Raw genomic sequence first — 27724 nt, 5'->3', positions numbered from 1 at the left:
CGCGCGGGACAATCGACACTGTCATCGATTATTTAAGCTAGCAGATGATAGACAACTTTAACAGATAATAAAAATAGAATAAGATAGAAATGTATTAAATATAATAAAATAATTCTTAAGATTAAATTTGAATTAAAGAACAATAAATCGATAGAGTCATCATTGCCAGATTAAATTTTTTATTACTAATCTAAATCGATAAGTGCAGGACGAGCTTAATTTTTTGTCCTGATTTCCAATGTGTGCAATTTTACCCACAGTGTCGTTTGACCCTATAAACGATTAAAAAAATTAAATGACATCTTTGGCTCACGATTTTTTCTCCTTCTCTCTCTCTCTTTCTCTCTCTCTCTCTCTCTCTCTCTCTCTCTCTCTCTCTCTCTCTCTCTCTCTCTCTCTCTCTCTCTCTCTCTCTCTCTCTCTCTCTCTCTCTCTCTCTCTCTCTCTCTCTCTCTCTCTCTCTCTCTTTCTCTCTCTCTCCTTTCTCCCTCCCTCCCTCCCCCTCCCCCACTCCTCTCCTCTCTCTCATTCCCTCTCTATCACGCACTCTTTCTTCATTCTCTTTCTTTCTCTTTTTTTTATTTATTTCTATGCTCGCTTATTTGATCGACAGTTAATTAGACCGCAAATGTTGATGGAAAATACGTGACGTGAGGTCACCAAACCAAAGCATTTCAATGCGACTCCAAGCAACACAAGTATCCAGAAGATGTCCAAAAATGAAGAGCAAAAGCAAATACAAATTTAAAAAAAGTTGAAGAAGTTGAAAAGTAAGATTGAGATGTTTTAGATATTAAAAAAATTATATAAAAATTATTTACAAATTTAAGACATTGTTTTATATCTAAAAAATCTGAATAAAAGTTTAGTGTCTTTTATATATTTAAGAATATTATATGAAGAAAACTTTGAAATCTTTTAAATGTGTCTAAAAGACACTTAATGATTAATGTCTGAACATATATTAGAACATTTTTAAACGTCTTTAGGAATATTTCTGGAACGTTGTATTACCTAGTACGTATCTGTTAACAATTCTACAGAGCTTTGTGATGGAAAGAGCGCAAGCCTTGCCAAGAGAACTATGAGAGGCAAAGTAGAAGAAAAAACAAAAGACTATAAAAAGACCAGATGTGCCAATTTATGGTGCGATATGATATGCGATGCGACTTTAAATAGAGGTATTGCCGTTAATAAATAACAATAAATAACTAACACTAGAAGCAATTTAAAGTGAAATAATTGATCGTTTAGAGCGCAAGATTGATATAGCAGAGAATCTGATATTCTTACCGCAGATTTTTTGTCGTCGAATAACTTCTAAAATATAAAGAAATCGAAACACCCGATCGAGAAACTGTCACGCGAATATAGTGGAGAAAATTTGCAACGAGATTTGAAGTGGTATAAATATTCGTGAGATAAAGGAGAGAATCATATGAATTATTATAAATTTATGTACTTCTAATAAATTTAATTTGATAACTTTATAAACGTAGTAAATGATAATTCGAATAATAATAATTCTCTCTCTCTTAAAATTCTATTTATAAGCTGATTAAAACTTATAAATTAAAAATAATTTTAAAAAATTATAATGTACTATTACATATTATTAAATAAAGAATGTAAATAAAAAAGAGTAACAAAAAAGCAATTTTAATTCTAAGTAAAAATTAATCTAAGAGTAACAAGATAATTCTTTTATACTCTTATGTTTCCATAAATTATAAAAATTCGAATTTTGTTTAATAACTTTGCTTTTAAAAGAAAAATTACGTATATTAGACGAAAAATTTCGTAAAAGCGTAGTTACTAAGTTAAAAATTAAAACTTTTTAAGGAAACATAAAAATGAATAGAAATGATTAAAATGAATTGCACTCCACGAACGCGCGAACTTCACGATTGGATGTAGCCACGGCTAATTAATTTTGCAAAACCGATACAAAATCGCAGACGTTTGGCAAAATTAATCGATAGGTAATCGATGTGCAATGACCATTTCTCAAAAAGAAAATGTCCATGCGAGAGAAAAACACATCGTTATTGTCATTATTGGCGAAGAAATCGCGCAAGGTCACATTGGCTCTTGATTCGATTTATGCAGGATTCTTTGACGCGGCGACAGGAGAAGAAGTAGAAGAAGAAGAAGAAGAAGAGACCGATCTCGCGGACGACTTGCGAGCGTGTTTGACGCTATGTTTCTTGGCCTTCTTGCCCTTGAACTCACGTGCGTGTCTGGCGCCGGCGATGTCGGCAATCTCATCCACTTCGTCGTCATCGTCGTCGTCGTCGTCGTCATCGTCATCATCCTCATCGCTATCGTCATCGTCATCGTCATCATCCTCCGTGATATCCAGGTCTACGTCATCGTCATCATCGTCGTCGTCATCGTCGTCGTCGTCATCGTCGTTCGTCGGGGTCAGAGCAGCCGCCGGAGCGACGCCGCCAGGCAATGCCGCCGTCCCGACGGCTTGTACTGATACCGGATTCGAGACGGATTCGGCACCTTCGAGCGTCGATTCATGCACGTTGGACGCAGCCTGGCCTTCGGCGTCACCTGCATCCTCGTCCTCGTAGCTACCAGTGTCTTCCTCGGCCGCTTCACCTGCCTCTGCAGCTTCTTCGGCAGCGGCCTGATTCAGATCAGCCACCACTGCAGCCGGTATGTGCTGCGAAACAACGGAGGGTGAAGGTGTTGCGAGTGCAGCGGATGCAGGAGAGGCACCGGCGGATTCATCGTCGTCATCATCATCATCGTCTCCTGTAAGTCAATGATAAACGTTATAGGTAAACGTTTTATATACTTTTCTTTAATGATATCACCATAATGGATTAAACAATAACAAAAATAAATTATAATTAGTAAAGCAAAAGAAATTAATAACTAAATTAAATTATACGCAAATTTAAAAATAAGATAGAATTGATTGAATTAATGTTAATTGAAATTTCTTAATTAAATTGACTTTAGTTTTCAGTCAATTGATTAAATTTATAAATTTTTTACGGAAACACCGTTTGATACAAATCTAACAGTTCTAAATATGCGAGACATGCAAATGATAGAAAAAACTATGTAGCACGAAGAATGCATGAATAAAATGCAAGGGAGACTAGAGAAACGTCTAAAAACCTAATTTGAGGACTCAATAACTCGACAGAAAACTTGGAGCGAGTTGTGCTTCAAATATATATCTTTTAAAACTGGTTTCAGTTGTACATAGCAAACGCATCGTTAAAATTATATCTTTAAAAATCTGAAAAATGCGATATAAATAGAAAGTTTAACACTACTAAAGCATCGTAACGACACATACACCTGTAGTAACATAGTACTTGATTACAATATTGTCCAGCTCTCACAAGTTCATGGATTTATAATCTTAATGCGCTTCGTGCCGGGGGATCGAGAACTCGGATAATCTTTTGGTATTCAGGTCAATGCGAAGAAGTAGCGCGTAGAAATTTTTTTCCAAACCGAGATCGCTGTCGATTTATGCTAATTTGGACGAGTCAAAGTATTCTGTACCGTTACAGCGTGCGAACATACATGAGAGAGAAAAAGTAGGAAAGAAACAGAGATTCTCAGCACAAAGTGTTTGTATAACGGTGTGTGTCATTTGCGAGATTCTCTTTTGTTGGTTATTGGAAAATTGATGGAAAAGAAATTGATATGACAGGACGAATGCAAATCAATACAAATCGAAAAAAGGAAGGAAATCGATTCATTCAACTTTCTTCACAATCAACTCTCGTTGAAACAAGTTTCAATTCACAAAAAAAAAGAATTCCTCTTTCACAATTAAACTATTATATAATACATCAAAATTAAAAAATATATATTTTTTTTTGTAGTAGGAATTTAAAAACACACTAGCGCAATATTTTTTATTTTTCTTTTATATAAGAATTTTAGTAATTTATTTAACAAAACGTTAAAGCATTAAATTTAGAATGATATACTCTGTTCATCTTATTAATAATTATTATCTATATTAATTATTTTAACTAATAATTAGTAATTAGTAATTAGTAGTTAATAAAATTTATAATTAAACTAATAATATTGATAACCAAACAATATAATAAATTTCTCACCTCCAATTATATCTTCGATGAAACGTTCCAAGTAATCACCGTCGTCATCGTCATCGTCATCATCATCATCATCGTCGTCATCATCATCGTCGCCAGTGATATCTAGATCAACATCGTCATCGTCGTCGTCGTCATCATCGTCGTCGTCAGCAGGAGCTGGCGCTGCGGGTGATTGTCTACCAGTCATAACGACATTCTGCGTCGACAACACTTTACTGTCAGCGATCTTGGGCACCGGCGAGGCGAATGCCCCTATCGCCAGACAGCACAGCAACGTTAGCACTGCCGCTAGTCTCATGGCTCTGCAATAGTAAATAGAAATAGCTATTATTAATTTATTATATATATGACACTATCTCATAGAGATTTATTTAAAAATAAAGATGCAAAATACAAATTATAGCATATTATATATAATAGAATTTTATGGAAATTAAATAATTTTCTTATAAGTTTTATAAATAAGAGAAAAAGTCATTGGCCGCTATGTCTTCAAGTTAATATTTAATGATCTGGATAGAATAAATAATTTACGAGGCAAATTAAATGTTTTGCAGTAAACACTTTACCTATTTATCAAAGAAAAATATAAAGTGAACAATTGAGGCCGCAAGTTAAACGTCTTTGTAATAAGACATTTTAATGAAACGCTTTCTATTTATTTCTTAAATAGGAGTAATAGGTGTAATAAATCCGTTACGGGCAACACGTGCAACTCGTTAGAACATCGGAATACACAATAAGTGCGCGTACGGTAATCTTGGCTGCAAGTTAACCGTAAGGAATTGTAATTTTTTTCCTCTAAAACCCGTTGCAAAAGAGACACTTTCTGTGTCGTGACCGGTAATCAACCGAGGCGAGATTCCTATAGTGTCATATTCCCATGCATGTGTTTTCATTTTTCAGAGCACGAACATATGGAACAACCGCGAAACGAATAATAAGTAGCGTCACAATAAACCAGTAAATAGCGCCACTATTGAACCAATAAACTAGACTCCTTCTTTGAAAAAAATGTACAAATCACAATCAATCAAATGGATCAAATTTAACGATCACTTAAAATAAAAGTTATTAAGAGGAATTTAAATGATCAGTAAACATAGATTCCTTTATTACGTATTAAATGATAATATTAACGTATGCGAATATCTCTTGAATTCCCGTTACCGCTACCCAACGAATTAATTATTTACGATGCTTCTCGCGTAAAATGATCTCAGACAACGTTGTAATGTCTGTGTGTTGTACCGTAAGAAATATCCTTGATTGTGAATGATTCTTACTGACTTTTTTTCGAGATTCCAACATATTCTTCTTTTTTGTTGATAAAAACATTTGATAGAAACAGAATCAATTCTTTATATCGAGAGACTATAAAAACTATTCACGAAATTGTAAACAAATAAAATTTAAATCAAACCAGAATTTTTAATAGTTAATAAATAATTTCTAACTATACAAGACATTTTTAGAAAGTAAATTATTTTTATTTAAAAGTGCCTGCACAAAATTTTCCACGAATTGATAACGATACATTAATCAGAAAATAATTTTCGTTTGTGTCAAAATCCAAAAGAAACTTGATAAAATTAAATTCACAAGGGGTGTCCAGATGTAAATGTATCACACGAAGGGTACCAGTTATCCCACTGTATTAACGTTGCACACAGTTATCACTCAGCCCTTAAACAAACCGTGCCTTCAATTAAACGGGTGATGGGGAAGAGAAGACCCGACGCGGAGTCGGTCAAGGCCGTTTGTAGATCCGGCTACCGGAAATCGTTTTCTGTTCCGTTCAACGTTCAACGACGTTCAATGACTCCCGACGATGAGGGTGATGGGCACTTTTTCTCCACTTTGCTTGTATCCGGGCGTAGAATTCGCGAGATCCATGGAAACTCACCTCTCTCTCTCTCTCTTTCTCTCTCTCTCTCTCTCTCTCTCTCTTTCTCTCTCTCTCTTTCTCTTTCTCTCTCACACACACCCTTTTTTCCTTCCTCTCTTTCTACTCTCCTTTTCTTCTCACGATCAACGATTGATGACGTACGTTATACGTCCCGTTTCTTCTTCAAACGATCCACCGAACGGCTCGGTGAGAGTGTTAAAACAGACGAGGCGCCGCGATGCGACCCTTTTATACCAACCTGCACCTCCACCTCCTTTCGTACTCTTTCTTCGTCCTCCTTCTCGTACTCTTCATGCATTCGTTCGCGCCATATTACCTGCTTGTTCCTGCTCTCCACGTGGCTCTCCACGATCGCACGTTTTCTCCCTTTCTTAAGATGTGCGTGCGCGTATCGTACGCGTGAACAAGCAAATCCTACAGCAATGAGCATCTGATTATCTCTAACAAATTTTCCATATATATAGTTTCCATAATTCAGAAATATTATCTACTTATTATATTAATCTTTAAAAGATTGCGAGAGAGAGAGAGAGAGAGAGAGAGAGAGAGAGAGAGAGAGAGAGAGAGAGAGAGACCTAACGCCTCGTGAACTTAAGTAACATTACATTTTCAAGTAAATTATACATTAAATATCTATTTCATTATTTGCAAAGTTTTTTAAAATTATGTTTTTATCAAAAACAACCCAATATATTGCTTTCTAGAACAAAATTTCTATGATTTTGAAAAATTCTTCAGCTCTAAATATTAAATACAAATTTATATATAACCCAGTCAGCAAAGTCTGTTCGAACAGATATTGCCAAACGTCTGCTACAAATTTTTGTCAGCGGAAAGACTGCAGATTGTATTCAAAACCTGCTGACATAATTTGACAACAGATCAGTAGCAGAAACCGAGTAGGATTTGCTCGGAATTATTACAGCAGATTGACGACAGAAACCGAGCAGGACCTACGCAACGCAGTTTGATGTTAGATTGGCGGCAGAAATCGAGCAAAATCCGCGCAGTGCAATTTAATGTTGTTTGCCGCTATGCGGCGTGTTTCTTCATATATAAACTCGTACTCAAAATTCATCTATAGTGCATATAAAGTGTGGCCAGTAGCTTAATGAAACTTATCAGTTTAATACAATAATCTGATACAATCCCCACAAGAGATTCAGAATATTAAATTGACTTTTGAAATTGAAAATGCGCTGCGAGTTGACCCGATATTGCCGGGATTTCGCCTAATAAATTTATTAAAACATAAGTATTTTTTTTGTCCTAATAAAGCAAATATATATTATATACTTTGCATACTTTATTTATTACTTTTAATAAGCGAAACGAGAAATGTAAAATTATAATGAAGCATTTAAATGCCGCTAGTCCATTTGAAATTGTGACGACAGGTTCTGCTCGATTTCTGCCGACAATCTGACATCAAATTACACTGCACAGATCCTGCTCGTTTTCTGCCGCCAATCTGCTGTCAACCTATGTCGACAGGTTCTGCCGACAGAACACGAGCTTAATGCGGACACAGATGGCACCGTATGTGCTGCCAAGTTCTGAGCGAATCTACTCGCAAACTGCCAGCAGGCTGCTAACATTTTGTTGACTGGGTATATACACTAACTAACACTACAAATAATATATTAATGTACATTAATAAATAATATACTAACTTCAGAAAGAATATTTATATAATATGTTATTACAGTTAATATAAAACATATATAAACACAAATTTCCAATTGGGTTCCTATTAATCTCCACAATCTTCCATATCCACTTTCTTTAACTTGATTCCATTCACGAAATTTTTACTTTTTTTATCCTAAGATAAATTTTCTTAAGATAAATCAATGTTATGTTTTGAAATACTGATTAACATTATTTTTTTGTAACTTGGCCACGTTAGATATTACACGGAGAAAATTTTTTATCAAAAATTACTATGTATGGCATTTACCGCGGACCATGAAGCCGTAAACCGAAAATTTTTACTATATTTCACATGTGAAAAACATAGTAAAAATTTTTATAATTCCTTCATGATCCGCAACTACTACCGTACATAATAATTTTTGATATAAAATTTTTTCCGTGTACAGTAAGGTCTCCAACAAGTCATAATTCTCAAACAAAGTGTTATTTTTGCAAGATAGAGATATATGCATTTTAACATTTCAAGATTTAATTGTAAAACATTCTTCGGAAAGTGAACAGAAGAAGTGAGCTTTCACGGCGCCAAATTTAGCTGTAATCAATAATTGCCTATTTCACTTTTGTATGAGTCAATGTTTTCAATATTAATCTTGTATCCCTTATCGTTCATCCGGAGAACTAAACGATAACGGAGATCCACTCGAGTCATCGCATGAAAGTGTTCTCAATAAATCCGTACGGCAAAACACAAGATGACTCCATTAACAGACATTTTATATTTGCAGTCATTTTCATTATACAGTCCTAATCATCCACATGTGAGATGTGAGGCAATTGCGGTAATTAACTGTCTTAAAATTGAACGAGCCATGTCAGTAGCGTCGATCCGGGTAATACATTATTTAGTGCGGAAGTAGTACATTAAACGAGCAGCATCATCAAACTAAGTATTAAACAGTTCGTCAGATGGAGCGAGAGTGATAATAATCTATTTGCGGTTAATCCATCTTAGATTTGTTTCACGATAGGTACAATTACATTACTATGTCTACAAAGCCATTTTCAAAGTCGTCTAATTATCGGAATTTTACTTTAAGTATTCAAAGCCAAGAATTATCCGTATGTTAAAAATCAATAGATTCAATATACACGTCATAAAATTCAGAAAAATTGCGTAAATCTCAAAATGTTAAAATCCATACATATTTTACCTATCACAAAATAATATGGTTAATGCAACATTTTGAAAAGTTTATTATAATATTTATTGTGATCAAATTATACAAAAATAATTTTAATCGGTATTTACAGATAATTTTTAGTAATTTATAAGAAAAATGTCTTTCTTATAAGTAGATGAATTCATTTTGTTAAGCTAAGCGATATGGAGCGGAGAGCGAGAGTGAGCTTGCAAAGTTTCATTTTATTCGCAGTTAAATCCTTAAAAATGTATGTTTGTATAATCGAAATAATTCCAATCTCAATATTACAGCGAAATGACCCCTTTAACGTTAAGGGCTAGAATCACAAGAATCACAAAAATAAAATGTTCATCTGCAGAACGAGGAGCGAAAGCAACGAAAACTCGATCGTTATCGAACCGGCCGATCGTCTAACTGTAAATACCAGGCGACTTCCTCCTATGGATGGCATAGTAGTGGCTATCGATGGATCAATCATATATAACGCTAGCATCCGCCTAAAGCAGCGGCATTGGATTTTTATGCGATACATTCCAGTTTCTGGAACGCCGCACGATTTCACGCTTCGGGACTACTCCTGATGATCTTCGCAAATCCAACACGGTCTTTCCCCGTTTAGTGTATCCGTCGCAATATATTTAGTCCACCGATTGGGAGAGTTCCGATAACTCAATTATGATGCTACGAGATGCTTCAACGATTTTCGAAAGTTTCTACGAAGACTGAGATAGAAAGTTAGAAAAAACTGGTATGCTGTTTCAAAAAGGACAGCAAATCATAGAAAAAGAATTAAATAATTATGCACTTGTCGCATACATTTTTTCAGTTTATTCTATTTATATTATCAGCTCTTTCTATTATTTATATTGTAATTATATATTTATATAATTTGTTTTTTGTTGTTATATTTCTCTAACTCGTTTTAATTATTTCAATATCCATTCAGTACAAATGTGTAGTTCATAGATATACAGGAAAAATTATGTTCCATTTTTATTGTCATTATAATAAGTGATGTGGATCTATAAGTCAGGCAATAATAAAATGTAATCACACTTGACTGACATGGATATATGAGACAAACAATAATAGTCCGATTAACTACCTGTCAGATTAATCGCGAAAGCATCAATGGCACATCGATTAGTGACAATTGTCACGTTTATCTAAGATAAATTTTAAGATTTATTGCAATTACACTATAATTGCTTTAATTACATAGATACATCTCTATCTGACATCGTTTCTGTCTGATAGACATTCCTTAAGGCTATCTCAAGAAATATTTCATGACTTAGTTGTCGTATTCTAATTACATTTATTATATTCTAATTATATGTATATTTTATTATATATTTTAAAAACATTTCATCGACAAACTTCACCATTGACAACTGTAAAAAAAAAACGCTTTGATTTTGCCTCGTAAAATTTTCACTAAATAGAAATTGTTGGCAAAATTTGCGTATTTCGTCAAAGTTTCGCTAAGGTGAAAGCACATCCGTACTCATCGAAAAATCCACTACTGAGAAATATTTCCCAGCGACGTCGGCGGCGAGACAATCTGTGTAAGATCCGACGTGTGAGTCGCTCGCTCGCATGGATCATTGAGCTCTCGAACTCACCGACTCTCCATTCTGGTTGGAATATGGGATTTGGTGTCACAACGAGGCGGGGAAGTAGTCCGCAGCTACGTGAATTAGTAATCAGGATATGTGTCTCGTGCGAGCAACGAACGCATTTTCGTGTACACGTCCGTGAGAAGAAGGAAGAGGGGCTAAAAAGGAAGCGAGATGGGGAAGAGAAACGGGTGAGAGAAATAAAGAAAGGTGCTGAAATTGAAGAAGGATAAAGCGATGGTACAATACGCCAGCTAAGAGCGCCTGCACAAGCATTCTTCACGATGTCATCGTGCCGCAGGAATGTTATTCATTATTCATCGTATCGCTGAGCGGACAACGAAAGGAGAAAATCGGCGCTTGAATTATTGTCCCCGAATTGCCCGATCGGAAAAATCGAATCAACGAACGTGCCTATCGATTTCTGAATTTGTATTATTATGCAATATGATGCCGCGATCGTTATACAATATATTACATAGAGTCTATATAATATATACGGTCTCCCAGATCGAACGCATTGTATTGAAACATTCCTAAGATTATTTTGAGATAAAAATTCTAATATCAAAATATCGAGGCTATAATAGTTTTTAAATAAAAAGCATTTAAAGTGATTAATCAAGTCGCTTTAATTCACGCGCTTAGGCATGGTACATCGTATAGTAATAAAGGTATCTTCAGATATCAATCTACTTTTAAATACAGATATAATTTTACATACAATAAAAAATAAACAGATTAATATCTAAAGATACCTTCATTATTGTCCGATGTACTATACCTGAATGTGCGAATTTATAACTTGATTAATCAACTTTAAATGTTTTCCATTTAAAACCTATTACAGCCTCGACATTTTGGTATTTGGTATTAAGATTTTTATTTCAGAAATGTATCATTTCAGTACGGTGCATTCGGTTTGGGACACCCTGTATATAAAATATATATCTATATATAATAAATCTATATTATAGAAATTCTATAATATAGATTTCATCTTTAAAGTCGCATATTCGCGTATTCCCGGAGACATTACATCGATTTTTAAAAAGTAAAACAAAAGCGTTTTTCTTCCCTCTTTTTAAACTTAGAGGAGTTTTTCCAATCTACATATCTCTCTCATAATTAAATAAATACATGAAAATTTAATTTATCTTCATAAATTTTATTATCTCTGCAGACAAATTTTTGAAAATATGTAATTTAACGTATTATGCTCAATCTAAAACCGTTAAATTTGACAATTTGTTGATAGTAGTAGCTTGCTAACACTTTTTTGTCATTTATAAATGTGCACATGTATATATGTAAGTTTATACATATGCAATATAATGGAATAGAATACAATACAATGCATATATATATATACATATAGAAGACTAAATAAGGCTTTATATTGCTATCCACACTTTTGTACCAAATGTCTTGCAAGTTTCATATTCATTTTTTCATTATCTGCACGACATCCTCATCATGCATCACATGCTGCAGTCCTACTCTTTGAGGTGAATATTTCGTACTTGTACCCTAAAAACATAAAATATAATTTATATATGAACGCTCTGCACAGCACATATACGCTGTTCTCGATTATGTACGTGAAAGCCACACTCCCCCCTCCCCACTGTAATCAAGATCACATCATTGATATGATATAAATTTAGGTAATCAAAAAAGTTCTTACCATTTCTCATTAGTTATAATTTACGAAATTGTTTATGTCAACCATAACTAGATGTACAGACTTCTTTCACCGTAAAATACATACCTCACTTCATTTAGATACTGTATTTCAAATTGCAAAGTTCAAGTTAAATAAACATTTTAGCATAAAAATTATAATATCAAGCTCCAATGAAAATTATCAATTCAAAATGAGCCAAAAAGACAAAAAGAATCAATGCTTGCTCTTTGTGCAAATATATTTGAAACATAAAATTGTATTGACAAACGTGTCGACCTATACTAGGCCTTCTTCAGTGTCGGTACTAAATAAATAATTGATGTAAACACAACGTAATTTTCAAGAGTTTCTTATTTAAACATTGTTAGAATAGTGGTTGACATTGTTGTACGCACGATCGTTTTGTCTAGAAAAATAAGCACCATGGAAGAGTCAGAGTTTAAAAGTTTGTTTCATCGAAAAGGTAACACAATAATAAGTGAAAAATTTTCAATCCATTAAGTCTATGATTAAAGGTGATAGATACAAATATTTTAACCTCTTAAAATATTCTGTTTAAGTAAGCGTGATCCATGCTTATTTATTGTATGAATTTAAACTTGGATCCAAAGTGTCAAAAGCTTGCTGAAAATTTTTCTCTGCATTTAAAAATAAATGCAGTAAAAGAATTGTTCGGTATTGGTTTCAAAAATTTGCATCAGAGGATAAATCCCTGAAAATGCTTTCTGTTAGAGATTGACATCTTTAAATAAAGACGAATAAATAGTAATCGAAGCAAATTCAAAATTAACGCGCCAAGAAGTATTCAAGAATTGAATGTAAATGATGAAACCATTACATTATATTTATATCAGTTCTTAATCAATTCTAAGAAATGTGACTATTAAAAAACAAGAACTTTTTTGGTTACCTAATAAAATCTGAAAATTGCCTATAATTATAAATATATCAGTGTAATAAATGCATATTGTATAAATATATCTATTAACTTACCCACACAAGGGCATATTTGAACTGTTGAGCGAGTGTGCGATGAATTGCGTGACACACGTGTTCTACAGTTACCCCTTTCCTCAATATTAAACCATCATCGAAATCAGGGGGTTGTCCAGGCTTTTTTGTGTATACTCTTATCAAAGATAAGTATTCCCATAGTGTTTCCAAAAGGAAGTCAAGATTTAACTTCATATTACAACTACAGAAAAATTAAAATTAATAAAAGACTCATAACAAACAAGGTATTTTGTGTTTATGATAATCTCTTTTTTTTAATATGTTACCTAACTACGACGCTATTTGGTTGCCTGGCAATTCGGTCAACTTCTTCTATCGATATTTGATCTATTTTATTATATACATAAAGACAAGGCAAATATACCCTGTTTGCATTGATAACATCAATCAATTCATCCGCACTGCAATCCTCGCGAAATAGCACTTCTGCATTAAAAATTTTATATTCGTGCAGAATCATTTGAACTAATTTCTCATCTACTTTAGTTAGAGGACATGTCGAGTTGAAAGCCAATCCACCGCCTTTTTTTATTTTGAAATATATATTAGGCTTCTTCTTATTCAACCTTATTCCAACTGATTCTAATTCCTTTTCCAAGAGCTGTCGTTGAACATCTTGTTTAGTTGCATCCAACATCATGAGGACCAAGTCAGCTGTTCTAGCAACAGCTATAACTTGTCTACCTCGTCCTTTTCCCTAAGATATCAGAACAAATCATTCAATATAATATAGAAATGACAATTGTAGAAAACAACACCAGTCAGCCAGTACAGTTTTTGCTTACTTGTGCTGCTCCTTCAATTATACCAGGCAAATCCAATAATTGTATATTAGCATCTTTGTATTCAATAACACCAGGAATGCATGTCAGAGTAGTAAATTCATAGGATGCAGCCTCTGACTGGGTAGCTGTTAAGGTACTGAGTAGAGTGGATTTTCCAACTGATGGGAAACCGATCAGTGCGACTCTGGCATCTCCCGACTTTAATACATCAAAACCTTCACCTTTCTCAGATTTTTTTGCCGGTTCCAAAAGTTGCGATCTATACTTAGCAAGTTTTGCTTTTAGTAAACCCAAATGGTATTCGGTAGCTGCAATAAAATTTTACAAATATATATATATCTACAAATTGCAGTTGCTTCGAGGATATTTAGTTGTTTCAAATTTCGTTTTTTAAGTTACAATATTGAAAAGTAACACAAATAGGTTAAGAAACTCAATGTTACGATATCGATCAAATACTCACCTTTATTTTTCTGCGTTCGCGCGATTTCCTTCTCGATTTCCGAGATCTTTTCCAATATCCCCATCGCGATGCTAAAACTAATGCACAATAACGTGTTACACTTACAACTTGATTTGATTTCTTTACAGAACTAGTACCGGAAAGCAGAGCTGTCAGATTGAAAACTCGAACAATGAGCCACCGATGCCAAACGCACCATCAGAGGCGCAAACTCGAGTGCGCAAAATGTTCTACGCAGCCAGTGATGTGATTTCACCAGAGAAAAGCCTGAGAGGAGCCATGCCGTCGTTTTTCGTATGACGCTTTCTCTAGGCCAGGGCTCGGAATTATTTCATCTTTTCGGCCGATTCTCGTGGTATACGCCTCCTTTCCTCTCTTTACGCGCGCGCGGCAGCCGCTATGGCCAGCGCCGCCGAGCGTTAGGAGCAGCGCTATCCGATTAATGTTAAAAAAATTTATTAAAAATATATTTTTCCTTAATAGCAATAGTACCTCATGAATGACGTGGAAATCTATTGAAATATTTTTACATAATAAATTTAAAAATAAAAAAAATATTTTTAATAAATTTTTTAAACTTTAATGATCAAGGGAGAAGAACCTAATGTTTATCGGATAGCGCCGCTCCTAACGCTCGGCAGCGCTGGCTCTAGCGGTTGCCGCGCGCGCGGTAAGGAGAGGAAAGGAGGCGTATACCACGAGAATCGGCCGAAAAGATTAAATCACGGACTAAGGAATAGAGGGACGGAGCACAAGCATAGATATCGGAAAATAAAGATGGAGCGTGAGTCTGCGGGGGGGAAGCCTCTTCGGGGAGGGCGACGAGGTAAACTGTGAGCACTTTTTATTGGCTGTTTTTCTACGCATGCGTACAATACATAAACCAGAATAAAATCGAGTGAAGAGGTTATTTACAAAGGTTATTTGAGTAAATAAACAACGAAGAAAATACATTAGCGGAAAAAGTAAAACAACAAGTGTATTATTATTTAAAAACAAGTGCATTATTTAAAAAAAAGCAGTTTATTTCAATATTTACCGGATGTTTATTAAATATTTAAACATAATTGTGTGTAAAACAGGTAAGTCCAAAATTAGTGTCTATAAAGTGTCTGTGAGACCTTCTCTGATTATATTTTTATATGTAATACAGAAAGTACTTAGCATCAATTGTAGGATGTCTTAAATGTGTGTGTGTGTATTTATAAATTATATATCGCAGATTAATAGCCATATACAATGGTACGCTGCTTAGTTCCATCGTGCAAGAACACATCAGAAATAAGAGGCTGGAAAAAGAGAATTGATACTGGCGAAATGAGAAAAAAAGTATCATTTCATAGGTAAGATATTGTAATCCAAGATTATATACAAGATATATATACAAATACATCATTTAGTGATATAGTTTCAAGCTACGACAAACAGAAATTGAACTTTGAAGGGACATATTCATATATGTATGTGTATTCATATATGTATATATATATATATATATATGCTTCTTTAAATATTAATTTAATAATTATAATTGTAAATGCTTTAATTTGTATAGTTTTCCGAAAGATCCAGCGATTCGGAACTTGTGGATTGATATTTTAAAATTAGATGCAGCATCCATTCCTGCGGCAGCACGCATATGTTCTGATCATTTTAAAGAAAAAGACTATGAGAAAGGAACTTTGATTGCTAGACTCTCTAGGAATGCATTACCAATAGCTATACAAGTATAAAATAAAAATAAATATTTATATTTAAGTATTTCTCTTTCTCTCTCCTTCTCTCGCTTTCTCTAAATGTAATTAATTTTGGATTATTTGTATTTAAATATTTTAGGAACATGAAGGAGAAAAGTTATCTGTAAATAATACATTTATACATTCTCCCACAGGAATGTATGATACCTCTAATCTTGAAATCAAAACAAATATATCTGACAATATGTCTAACGTAGAAGAAAACTTGAATCTGGAGATAAGTCTGGCATCAATTTCACCAACAACAAGTGTTAATATTTTATCGAGTACGGATAGTTCTATAGGTAAAAGAAAAAGATGATTAATTTAGAAACTGTTATAAATATTATAATCATAAAAAAATTATAATTATAATTATTTCATATAATATATATAAAAGTACATGCAATTGCAATTAGTTTGTTCCAAATGAGATGTTAATATTATTTTTATTTTTAGCAATACCTTCAACTTCTACCAAAGAAAAAGCAACCATGACTTGTCATGATATAATATATAATTCTCCCGAGAAATGCAGACTAAGGAAGAAAATCGAATTATTGAAAAAAAATTATAAAAGAAGAATACGTAATTTGCAACAAAATGTACGTCGAAAAACAAAGCAGATTACTACAATTAAGGATATGCTGAATCAATTGAAAAAAACAAACTTATTAAATGTGGAGCAAGCTGATACTCTACAATCATTTAGTGAGTCAAGTAATATATTTAATCGAATAATGCATGCAAAACGTGTGCCTAGACAATATGATGAACAGTTTCGCGTTTTTGCTTTGACGTTGCACTATTATTCTCCGCGTGCATATGAATATGTTCGTTCAAAATTCAATTTCTGTTTGCCACATCCAAAAACTATCACTAAATGGTATGGGAGCATTCATGGAGAACCTGGCATTATTTCGGAAGCTTTAAATTATATAAGGCAACGTGTAAATAATGTTAATTATCCATTACTAGGTTCTATAATTTTCGATGAAATGGCAATTAAACAGCATGTAGAATTTGACGGTACAAAATTTTGTGGGTACACGGATATGGGTGATAACATTATTTCCGAAGACAATAGTCTTGCAAGCGAAGCTTTAGTTATTATGATTGTGTGCATAAATGAAGCATGGAAAATACCTATTGCTTATTTTTTAATTAACAAAATATCAAGTGAGATGAAAAGTAATTTAATATTGCAATGCATATCTGCTATTAATAATACAGGCATGAAAGTTATATCTGTTACATGTGATGGTTTGAGTTCTAATATTAGTGCATTTAAATATCTTGGATGCAATTTTGATGATATAATATCATTGCAGACGTCATTTCAACATCCTGATATAGGGGAAATTATTGTTGCTTTCCTTGACCCTTGTCATATGTTGAAATTGATACGTAATGTTATCGGAGATATAAAAATTATAATTGATGGAAATGGAGAACAAATAAAATGGTCTGACTTGGAAACATTACATGCTTTTCAACAATCTGAAGATATGCATTTAGGGAATAAGTTACGGAAGTCTCATATTGATTATCACAATCAAAAAATGAAGGTTCGGTTAGCAGCACAAATTTTTAGTACGTCTGTTGCAAATTCACTTTTGTTTTGTAAAGATAATTTGCAATTAAAGGAATTTCAATCCTGTCAGGAAACAATAAAATTTTTACGTATATTTAATGACTTATTTGATATTTTCAACTCAAAAAATATAAAACAACACGGATTTAAACAACCTTTAAATGAGCAAAACGCAGAATTAATAGTTAATAAATTAAAAGAAATTAAAGATTATATTTTATCCTTAAAAACAATAAATGGCCAGCTTTTAATTCATACTCGAAAAAAAACAGGTTTTCTAGATTTCCTTATATGTATCAATAGCGCGATAGTATTATATAACGAAATGTGCAAAAAGAAAAAACTTTTAAAATATATTCCATTCTATAAAATTAGTCAGGATCATGTGGAGTTATTTTTTGGTTGTATAAGACATCACGGAGGACATAATAACAATCCTACCACACGTCAATTTAAAGCAGCTATAAAAAAAATAATAGTGCACACTGAATTGCGTAATGAACGAAATGGCAATTGTATTTCATTGGAACAGATTTCAATTTTACATGCTTCCTCAGCTAATAAAATATCCAAATCTGAAGATATAATAAATATGACTTCACGTTTATCACGTTTGATTGATGATGCAACTATTACCACAAATGAAGATAGAAATCAATTTCATGCTTTTGTCGATCATAATTATGTAATAGATATTAGAGAAATTTCAGAATTCGCTGAAAATGTTATTGAATATATAGCAGGCTATGTTGTAAAACAATTGAAAAAAAAATTACATTGCGAAGAATGTCTTCATGTTTTAACAGACACTGATGATCATAATAATAATTTGATTTCTGTAAAAAATAGACAAGGAGCATTAATACAACCATCAAAAGACGTTATTATAATTTGTAATAAATGCGAAAGAATAATAAGACACGCAATTCAAGTAAGCACAAATGGATTTATAACTAAAAAATTTTATGAAACATATCTTACTAATGATGTGTTGAAATCGTTCCTTGATACTAATTTATTTCATTCATTACGAGAACATACATTTGATCAGTCTCCTTTAGAAAATCATGTTGTACATTTAATTCGGGCCATTGCTCAAAACTATATCAAAATCAGATTACATTATATAACATTGAATTCTATAGATAAATCTAAAAGCAAACGTCATCTATTTAATAAAATTGTATTGTTCAAGGGTATGTAAAAAGCATGGACATATTCAAAAATGTCTATGGTAAAAAGCGTTTGAATCTATATTATTTTCTTTAATAAAGTTATCTGTAAGATTTATTATAAATTTAACTAACTTTATCTAACATATATAATTATAATAGCTAATATATTTTTTAACTTTACAGTATATTTATGTTTTCAAAAAAAAGAGTATTATTATATCTATGTTATATCTTATGACTATGTTCCTAAAAAAGTATTTTATATATGACTATGTACTTTGCCAATAAACAAGCTTGTAATAATATTTATACTTTTATAGTAAAGTGTATATGTATGAAGTCTCTATTAAGAATACATATATATCGATTGTAATTATTTGAATTTGAATAAAAGTTTGCAATACATTTTAAAATAATTATTATTATTAGTGGCCCTTTTATCATGGTATTATTTATTATTTAAAAAAAGGTTGACGTTTTAACGTAAAATGTAACAAATTCAATTACTGTTTTTATTAAACATATATAGCTGTGTAATACTAGCATTCAGAGATATTAGAAAAAAAAATATAGGTTTCTGCTTTATAAATCTATCACTTATGATAAATTGATTGACTACCACGTTCTCTTTTGTCGCGCGGCAAGCATTTCCGCGTGTGGTCGGCAGGAATCCTATTTCGTATTAAACGCCATTACGCACGCGCACCATTCCATCCAATAGAAAGTGCTCACAGTTTACCTCGTCGCTCGTCCCTAAGTGGCTTCACCCCCCTTGTCTAAATACTGTACTCACGCTCCATCTCTATCTTCCGATATCTATGAGCACAAGCTGTACCGGGGGAGCACGTTTGCGGCGGAGGGGGGGGGGCCGCCATATTCGTTTAGTAATCACCACACATAGAACTCACTATTTGCGTATGTGTGAGAAATGAAAGTCAGATCCTGCGCACAATAAACAAAATAGGAAATAGAAACAGGAATAATTATTAAATATTAGAAATAAAAAATTGGAATTATTTATTTTAAAAATAAAAAAAATAGAAAAAATTAATGCATGAATTAAGAAATAAGAATTGGAACTAATTAATATATTTTATTCTCTTGTTAGATGTAAAATAAGTTCTCTTTTTAATATTAAATGATTATTGCTATTTCTAATATTTTGTCTGCTGTATGCAGAGCTTCAGAGTAATAAAAGTTAAAGTATTTTATAAGATTTATAGTACAACAATAATAAAACCACCTAATCTCTTTACGCTTGTCACTCGTTATGTCTAGTGGCACCACTACACGAGTGTAACCATGTCACAGACACAGAATCTCTGTGTGAGAATCGCTACATCAATATGGCGGAAAGCAGTCCCCCCCGCACGCTTGAGGTTTGTTCTTTATAGCTGAACTGGCTGTACTAGTTCAGAGTTTATCTTTTTCCCTCCACATTGGAAGGAGAAAGATAAACTCTGAACTAGTGCAGCCAGTTCAGCTATAAAAAACAGACCTTTGAATTACCATCCCCTCTCGCCTAAACTAGGACTTTAGACTCATGGCTGGTTTATGCTTCGGTCTTAATCTTAATCTTAGTCTTAGTCTTAACTTAATCTTAAGGACTCGTTTATGCTTCCCTGGAAATTCGGACTACGCATGTGCAAATGTAACAAAACCTAACCTAACCTAACCACAAATTGTAAGGCCGGCGTCACATAGAACCCGTAATCCGTAATCCGCACCGAAAGTCCGCAAAAGTTACTAGGGATTGCGTCCGTAACGTTACGTGTGTTTTATCTCCTTGTGTCCCATGGAGCCGTAATTCCATGAAATTTCCGTAAAAGTTACTAAAAGTTACTATTTATTACTAGTAATGCTTTTTTTAATTTTATTTATTTAACTAAATTTGACGATTTAATTAAAATTTTTGTTAAAATTATAATATATTCTGTAGTTTTCTTATGAATAAAATACAAATAAACAATTATAATTTGTTAAATAAAAAATAGTAATACCGTTACGTGTGTATTTACGGCTCCATGGGACACAAGGAGAAAAAACATACGTAACGTTACGGACGCAATCCCTAGTAACTTTTGCGGACTTCCGGTGCGGATTACGGATTACGGGTTCTATGTGACGCCAGCCTAATAGATCTCGGTGTTGCAAATTATAGTGAATGTTAAAATGAATCGTCAGCGGCAAAAAACTTTAATGTTTGGAATGGCACTTTTGTTATCAAGTGCCTATGCAGCATGTGTATTATTAAGAAATTAAAAAAAAAATAAAAGAAAACCACGGAGATACGCTGTTCGGCCACTGAATCGAAAAAGACACAAAACTGGTCATTTCTTTTCTTTAATGAAAGATATGCTGATAGATATGCTGATAGATATGCTGAAAGATATACGATCAGGAACAATTTTTTAAATATACACGGATCGAAAACCATTATTTCGCGCGGTTTCGTGCTGCGTCGGACGTCAGACTTACCTCATTGGCCTGGCCTTAAGCCTTGTGTCCACGATGCTAGAACTCGGTCCGAGATCTCGGACCGAGGGAAAGTTACTAGAACTCGGATCATGTACACACTGAACTTGGATGCAAAACTCGAATAAGAAGCTCGAACGAAAAAATGCGTTGCGTCCCATTTTTCGGTACGAGTTATTGCGAGTTGTTAGATTTTACTAGTTTCTTTTACTATCTGTCAAGACAAAATATAAGATACTTATAGTGATACGAGATACTGTGAACAATATAAATAATATTTTAGTAAGTAATTATAGAATTGAAAAAATAAGAAAAATACAATTCTTAAATAAAATAAATTAATAAGATTAAATATTAATAAGATTAAATATAAATTATTAAATATAAATTATTAAATATTAATAAGATTAATAATTAATAAGATTTACATAAGTAGTTATTATTAGTTTTAATGCAGATTAAATTAGACATTAAAAATATATTATAACTTATATATACATATTATTTTTCAAGAACAGTATAATAATATATAAAATTGATTTTCAGAAAAAACTTCTTTTATAATAAAAAATGGATAATAAGGAAAATGTTAAAATTTTATTAATGTTATATCAACAACATCCTCGTTTATATGTTACAAAAAGTGTTGATTATCATAATCGTATGAAACGAGATCAAGCTTTACAGATAATCTATAATCAGTACAAAGAATTAACAGGACAACCACTAACAACTGAAATTGCAAAAAAAAAAATTAATAATTTAAGATTACAATATCTGGACCATCTAAATAAAATAAAAGATTCGAAATCAAGCGGTGCATCACTTGATGATATCTATAAACCAACTTGGGGTGCGTTCCACATAACGCTCGCAACGCTCACGTTCTCAACGCCGCAATCACTCGTTCCACTAGCGTGATCATAGCAGACAAGTGGAACGGGCCTGTGGATCTTAAAAGCGTTGTTAATGATAAAACATGGCGGAAAATATAGCAATTAGTAGTGCGGTATTAATGTTACAAGAAATTAAAACAGAAAGTGATTCAAGTTCTGATGAAGAATGGGAATTGTTAAAAAAAAAATAGAAACGCAAGTTACGTGCTCGCATGAAAAATGTAGAGTTTGTCATTGAACTCTATACGGATGACGATTTTAAAAGTCATTTCAGGTTAGATATCTTTTATTTTCTTAGTAATTATATGCTGATCTTGACAGAGTTTATCTGTTATATTCTTATTAATAAATAATTTCAATTGTGAATATTTGATGATTTTATATTATTTAATTTCATATTATTATTTATCTAATGATACTATTAAATAATATTTAATTTATTTTTAGATTGAAACGAGCAACATTTGAATACATCTTAGATATAATTTCTGATGATCTTATTCGGAAGACAAAAGGCTACGGAACAATTCCACCTCGTAAACAATTCTTGATTGCTTTATGGAAAATCTCTACAATGGATTCTTATCGGTACAATTATTGCTTTTATTACTTATGTTTTTTTATTATGTTTTTAAATGTCTAGTATGTAATTACTTAAATTTATTTATAATTATTTTTATTACAATATATAAATATTTATATATGTATTTGCAGATCTATCTGTGATCGATTTGATGTAGGAAGAGCTACAGGTTTGAGAGCCGTTAGAAGAGTAAGGGGCTGAGCACAATGAAAAGCACAGGCAATAGGAACAGGAAATAACATAGAAGAGAAAGAGAAAAAAGCTTTTTCTCTCTCTTTCTTTCCTATATTATTCCCTGTTCCTATTGCCTGTGCTTTTCATTGTGCTCAGCCCCTAACGCAAGCATTATTTAAAGTAGCTCATCAATTTATAACTTGGCCATCAGGTGAACAAGCGCAAACAATTATAAATAAATTTAAAGAAAGCAGTAGATTCCCAAATATAATTGGTGCTATAGACGGTACGCACATTAAAATAGATGCACCGAAAGAAAACGCAGCAGATTATGTGAATCGAAAGAGATATCACTCTATCCAGCTTCAGGTATTTAAAATCATTAAACTATTTATAGCAATTTTAGTTATTTTTGTGTTATATTATTATTAGCAACATTTATGAAGAGTAAGTTGAACTAAGATTAAAGTTAATCTACGTTGGTGAAACTGGGCATTAGCAGAATATTTATTTTGTAATTGTTGTTGGAAGTTTTCTGAACTAAGATTATAGATTATTTTTTTAGATCTAGAAAAATAATCTAATCTCAGCACGGAAAACGTTAGTGTAAACTCTGTTGTAAACATGTGTAAACATGTTTAAAATTAACGGTTTGTTAAATGCAGCTATTTATTTTCAATTTCTTTTTTTATTGTAGGTTGTATGCGACCATAGAGCATTCATCACTCACTGTTATGTGGGTCACCCTGGTTCTGTTCACGACCAAAGAATATTTAAGCAATCAGAAGTGGCAACATATCTCAATGATGACAAAAGTTTCCATTTGATAGTCACTTAGTAGGAGATTCTGCTTATGTATTACATGAGCATTTGCTAGTACCGTTTAAAAATAACGGACATTTGAGTACTGCACAAAAGTATTATAACTTTTGTCAATCCTCTGCACGAGTAGTAGTTAAAAGGTGTTTTGCTTTATTAAAAGGACGATTAAGAAGTTTGATGCATTGCTTGCCTATGACCAGAGTTGATCTCATGGCTGAATATATAGTAGCATGCTGTGTCATTCATAATGTTTGTATACTAAATAGAGATGAACTCATAATAATACCAATATCAGCTACAGATAATCCAATGCAAGATCACCATATTAATCAAAGACAAGCAAATAATGGTAATAATGAAATTTATAAATGAAACATGATTATGAATATGTTACAAAGAGAATGTAATTAAACTTTAAAAATAAATACAAAATGAAATGATAATATATTTATATGTAACAATATATATATTTGTAACTTGTATCTTTTGAATGTAATGTAATAAAGAATATAGTACAACTACATATTGTCTATATCATTGTGCTCACTCGTATCTTATTACTAATTAACATGAACATAAGAAATTTATGGTAAGTAACTGAGATGAAAATCTTTCACAGCATAGTTAACAAAAATATCACTGTGCCTTTTTTACTTTTAAAATTTTATAATAGAAATAAACAGAGCTACAAAGTTTAGAAGTGCTTCTGTCATGCAATGAAAATTACAAAAGTGAGCAAATTTATTGCTTATTAACCCATAAAATCATAAATACTTTAGTAACTACTTTACTCACTTTTGCTCACTTCTGTAATTTTTATTACATTGCATGAATCGACCCCAAGATGTACACTAAAATTAAACAGTATTAAAAGAATCCTTTACGCAAATGACCAGAAATATTCAGTCTTTTAAAATATAAAAATAATATTAATGTTTATCACTTTTAATTAATAAAATAAAAATAATATAGCAATGAAAATATTTTGAAATAAATAAACATTAAAAAAGTAAATAATTAAGTAAATATTAATTACTTATTTAAAAATTGTGTAAGAGCGTCAACTAGTTTCATTTCTATAAGCATTCTCTCGTCGTGACGTTTCTGTTTTTTACGTTCATGTTCTTCTTTTTGTACCAATCTTTCTTGAAGAAGTTTTGTTACTGTTGATGTCTTCGTGATTTTCAGACCTAAAAATAAATGAAGTTTATTATATATATAAAATTAATTATATATATATATATATATTATAATAATATAAAATTTATTAAATATATAATATATATATAAAATTAATATTATTATAAAATAAAATTAGCGGCACAGGGTGCATTTTTACTTGCTAGATTGATTGTATAAGCCAGTAAATTACTAAAAATGTTGTATGCATTTCTATTATTTTACTAGCGTACAACCAATCTAGCAAATAAAAACGCGCCCTATGCTTTCATATAAAATGTTTTCAATAATTAAAATTTAATATACTCTTCTCAGACAAATCATTTTCCTTCTCAGAACAAGAATCATTGGAAAACTTAGAGCAAGTTGGAAAATATTCTTCTGTGTTTATATTTTTAATTGATTGACCAGTTGACGAAGCAAGTGCTACAGGTTTGCACCAGGCTTTTTTTGAAAACATATTATCCATGACCTATAAAACAATAAGTATACAAGTTATGCATATTTGTCAAAAAACTTACTTCATCCACTATTTATAATTTCATATACTTGGATAAAATTGAAATTTTTCCATTTAAAATAGGTTATATAGAAGAGCAATGTCAATAAAAAATTAGATGTTAATAAAAAATTATACTTCAAAATGCTGCCATGTTCGTCGATTATTCCCAGATTTGGAATTATGTCTTTAATCGATTTATATGTTTTCTTTAAACTTCTCAACTTTGAGGCACATTGTGGCCCTGTTACATTACATCCATTTTTTTTCAATATTTGAGCAATTAGTTCCCAACATTTCTTATGCGATAATTTTCCAGTATTCAATTTTTCTTCCATCTCCTCATATGTTCGCAATAAAAGAAGAACAGATGCTTCTGGCCAACGATATAAAGAACCTATAAAATATAACATATAACTAAACACATTCTCAAAAACAATTGATAAAAGTAGAAATCATACAATATTAAAATAAAAAATACGAATATTAAAGACAATATTAACTTACTTTCTTCAGAGATGTCTGTTGATTGAATATGTACATCGGAGGCTTCTGACATTGCGTCAGACTGCGTATTTTCATTTAAGTCTTCTGATGTAATTTCATTTTTCTCAGTTATATTTTTTCCCATAATTGATGCATTTAAAATACTTGTTGCAAAGGTGATATCTACATAATATTAGAAAGAATATGATTTATCAAAAATTAAATTAATGAAACTATTGATGAACTAATAAATTATATAATTATTAAAACAAAACTATATAATTATTAATTATAAATAAACTTTTTTTAAAGTAACACAATTTACTTTAAAGAAGACTTTGTAATATAGTTTGCAAGGTTATTGAATCGTAACAATTATTAAAATTAATATTTTTTTATCTTACCTACAGCAACACGGCGTGCATCTTCTGGAGATAACATTATATCATACACCTTATCATTATCTTTGTCGTACAATGTAACTTTTTCCATTTTATTAAGAAAGAATTCTTCTGTCATTAATCTTAATTGCACTATAGTGATATAAATTGGTTGAAGACACATAACCTACAATACGCGAAGCAATGCCTTATGGGTTTAACGCTCACGTCGACCCATCTCTTTAGCGCGGACGTTGTGAGCGTTTATTTCAATCACCTGAAGTTGCTCGCAACAACGTCTGTTGAACGTTGCGAGCGTAAAGCCCCTTACACAATGCCAGGCAACAGGCAATAAGAACAGGAAATAACATACAAGAGAAAGAGAGAAAAGCTATTTCTCTCTTTTTCTTTCTTACATTATTCTCTATTCCTATTGCCTGTTGCCTGGCATTGTGTAAGGGGCTTTAAGTGGAACGGCACAAAAAGCAATCTGAGCGTTGCGAGCGTTATGTGGAACGCACCCTTGGTGGTTGTTTGAAGATATGAGTTTTCTATAACATAGATCAGAAAATCATCGTAAAGAATCGTAACTCGATTACAACGCTAACTATATTCAGCCAAGTATAAATATTATTGTTCGAGGACTCGGACCGAGATCTCGGATTGAGTTCTAGCATCGTGGACACAAGGCTTTAATCCGTGGATTAAATAATTCCGAGCCCTGCTCTAGTATAGGAATATTCCCTAGATTTATGTTGCACTTCACGCACTCTCTCTACATTTTTAGATATACACGTTTAGTTACACTTCTAATATACACTACGTATCCTATGTTCATCTACAAATATTCAATTCTTTCTCTTGGCGCGTACTCATAGGGTGTTTACGATAATTCAAGTTCGAGTTAGTTTCACTAGGACCGAAAAATGAGATAGACATAACCATCTAGAATCTTTATGATTTATGACAACTCGACGCTGTCTTGTATTGCTTGAGTTAAATTAATTGAATTTGTTGAGTTTATAGAGCAAATTTTATTGTAATAAAAAAATGTCAAATCAGTCTATGAAAGAAACAAATAATGTTGGTATGTATGTTGGTATACCTCTTTAATAGATATAATTATATATATATGTATATAATTATATTTATTAAACTCAACAAATTCAATGAATTTAACTCAAGCAATACAAGACAGCGTCGAGTTGTCATGAATCATAAAGGTTCTAGATGGTTATGTATATCTCATTGTCGGTCCTAGTGAAACTAACTCGAACTTGAATTATC

General features: G+C 32.1%; 3 protein-coding genes and 1 pseudogene across 11 annotated transcripts in view; 1 reads left to right on the top strand and 3 right to left on the bottom strand.

Annotated features, from left to right (window-relative positions):
* The window catches only part of LOC105680173 (uncharacterized), a 36075-nt gene extending 29735 nt beyond the window's left edge, over window positions 1–6340 (bottom strand). The window contains exons 1-3 of one of the 6 annotated variants that reach the window (XM_067358288.1): window positions 6251–6340; window positions 4104–4405; window positions 2512–2766 (exon numbers count right to left, since the gene is read on the bottom strand). In XM_067358288.1, coding sequence (XP_067214389.1) covers window positions 2512–2766; window positions 4104–4405; window positions 6251–6306 — 613 coding nt within the window. In that variant the 5' untranslated portion in view covers window positions 6307–6340. Of the gene's footprint in view, window positions 1–2232; window positions 2767–4103; window positions 4406–5805; window positions 6221–6250 lie in introns of those variants that run through there. The other 5 variants (XM_067358283.1, XM_067358284.1, XM_067358285.1 and 2 more) reach the window with 5 other exon arrangements.
* Window positions 6341–11636: 5296 nt separating this feature from the next.
* On the bottom strand, window positions 11637–14684 carry LOC105680175 (developmentally-regulated GTP-binding protein 2). Its single transcript, XM_012380644.2, has 5 exons — window positions 14439–14684; window positions 13976–14283; window positions 13457–13887; window positions 13170–13371; window positions 11637–12019 (listed from the first exon to the last, which is right to left on the bottom strand). Exons 1-5 carry the CDS (start codon window positions 14500–14502, stop codon window positions 11933–11935), a joined length of 1092 nt encoding a protein of 363 aa, XP_012236067.1. The 5' UTR covers window positions 14503–14684; the 3' UTR covers window positions 11637–11932.
* Window positions 14685–22054: 7370 nt separating this feature from the next.
* On the top strand, window positions 22055–24414 carry LOC105673177 (putative nuclease HARBI1; annotated as a pseudogene).
* LOC105673246 (uncharacterized) lies at window positions 24341–26857 on the bottom strand. 4 transcript variants are annotated; one of them, XR_010891035.1, is made up of 6 exons: window positions 26715–26857; window positions 26462–26624; window positions 26079–26240; window positions 25710–25968; window positions 25379–25544; window positions 24341–25083 (listed from the first exon to the last, which is right to left on the bottom strand). XR_010891035.1 is itself a non-coding variant. In XM_067358447.1 (4 exons), exons 1-4 carry the CDS (start codon window positions 26619–26621, stop codon window positions 25499–25501), a joined length of 627 nt encoding a protein of 208 aa, XP_067214548.1. In that variant the 5' UTR covers window positions 26622–26708; the 3' UTR covers window positions 24341–25498. The 4 variants fall into 4 exon arrangements, 1 of the variants encoding a protein (XP_067214548.1); XR_010891036.1 differs by lacking the exon at window positions 26715–26857 and having other exon boundaries at window positions 24341–24744; window positions 24930–25083; window positions 26462–26708; XR_010891034.1 differs by lacking the exon at window positions 26715–26857 and having other exon boundaries at window positions 26462–26708.
* Between the last annotated feature and the right edge of the window lie 867 nt (window positions 26858–27724).

Source organism: Linepithema humile, chromosome 6 (assembly GCF_040581485.1).
Source record: "Linepithema humile isolate Giens D197 chromosome 6, Lhum_UNIL_v1.0, whole genome shotgun sequence".
Taxonomy (NCBI): Eukaryota; Metazoa; Arthropoda; class Insecta; order Hymenoptera; family Formicidae; genus Linepithema; species Linepithema humile.
This window is presented reverse-complemented; position numbering and strand designations above follow the sequence as displayed.

Bases quoted from the DNA above. Each gene is read 5' to 3' on its own strand.
- LOC105680175 (XM_012380644.2), bottom strand. From the start codon at position 14,502: ATGGGGATATTGGAAAAGATCTCGGAAATCGAGAAGGAAATCGCGCGA. The intron at 14,284-14,438 runs GTGAGTATTTGA...ATTTTATTGCAG, and splicing joins GCGAACGCAGAAAAATAAAG to CTACCGAATACCATTTGGGT. The intron at 13,888-13,975 runs GTAAGCAAAAAC...CTGATATCTTAG, and splicing joins TAATTGAAGGAGCAGCACAA to GGAAAAGGACGAGGTAGACA.
- LOC105673246 (XM_067358447.1), bottom strand. From the start codon at position 26,621: ATGTGTCTTCAACCAATTTATATCACTATAGTGCAATTAAGATTAATG. The intron at 26,241-26,461 runs GTAAGATAAAAA...AATATTATGTAG, and splicing joins TGCACGCCGTGTTGCTGTAG to ATATCACCTTTGCAACAAGT. The intron at 25,969-26,078 runs GTAAGTTAATAT...TATATTTTATAG, and splicing joins AACAGACATCTCTGAAGAAA to GTTCTTTATATCGTTGGCCA.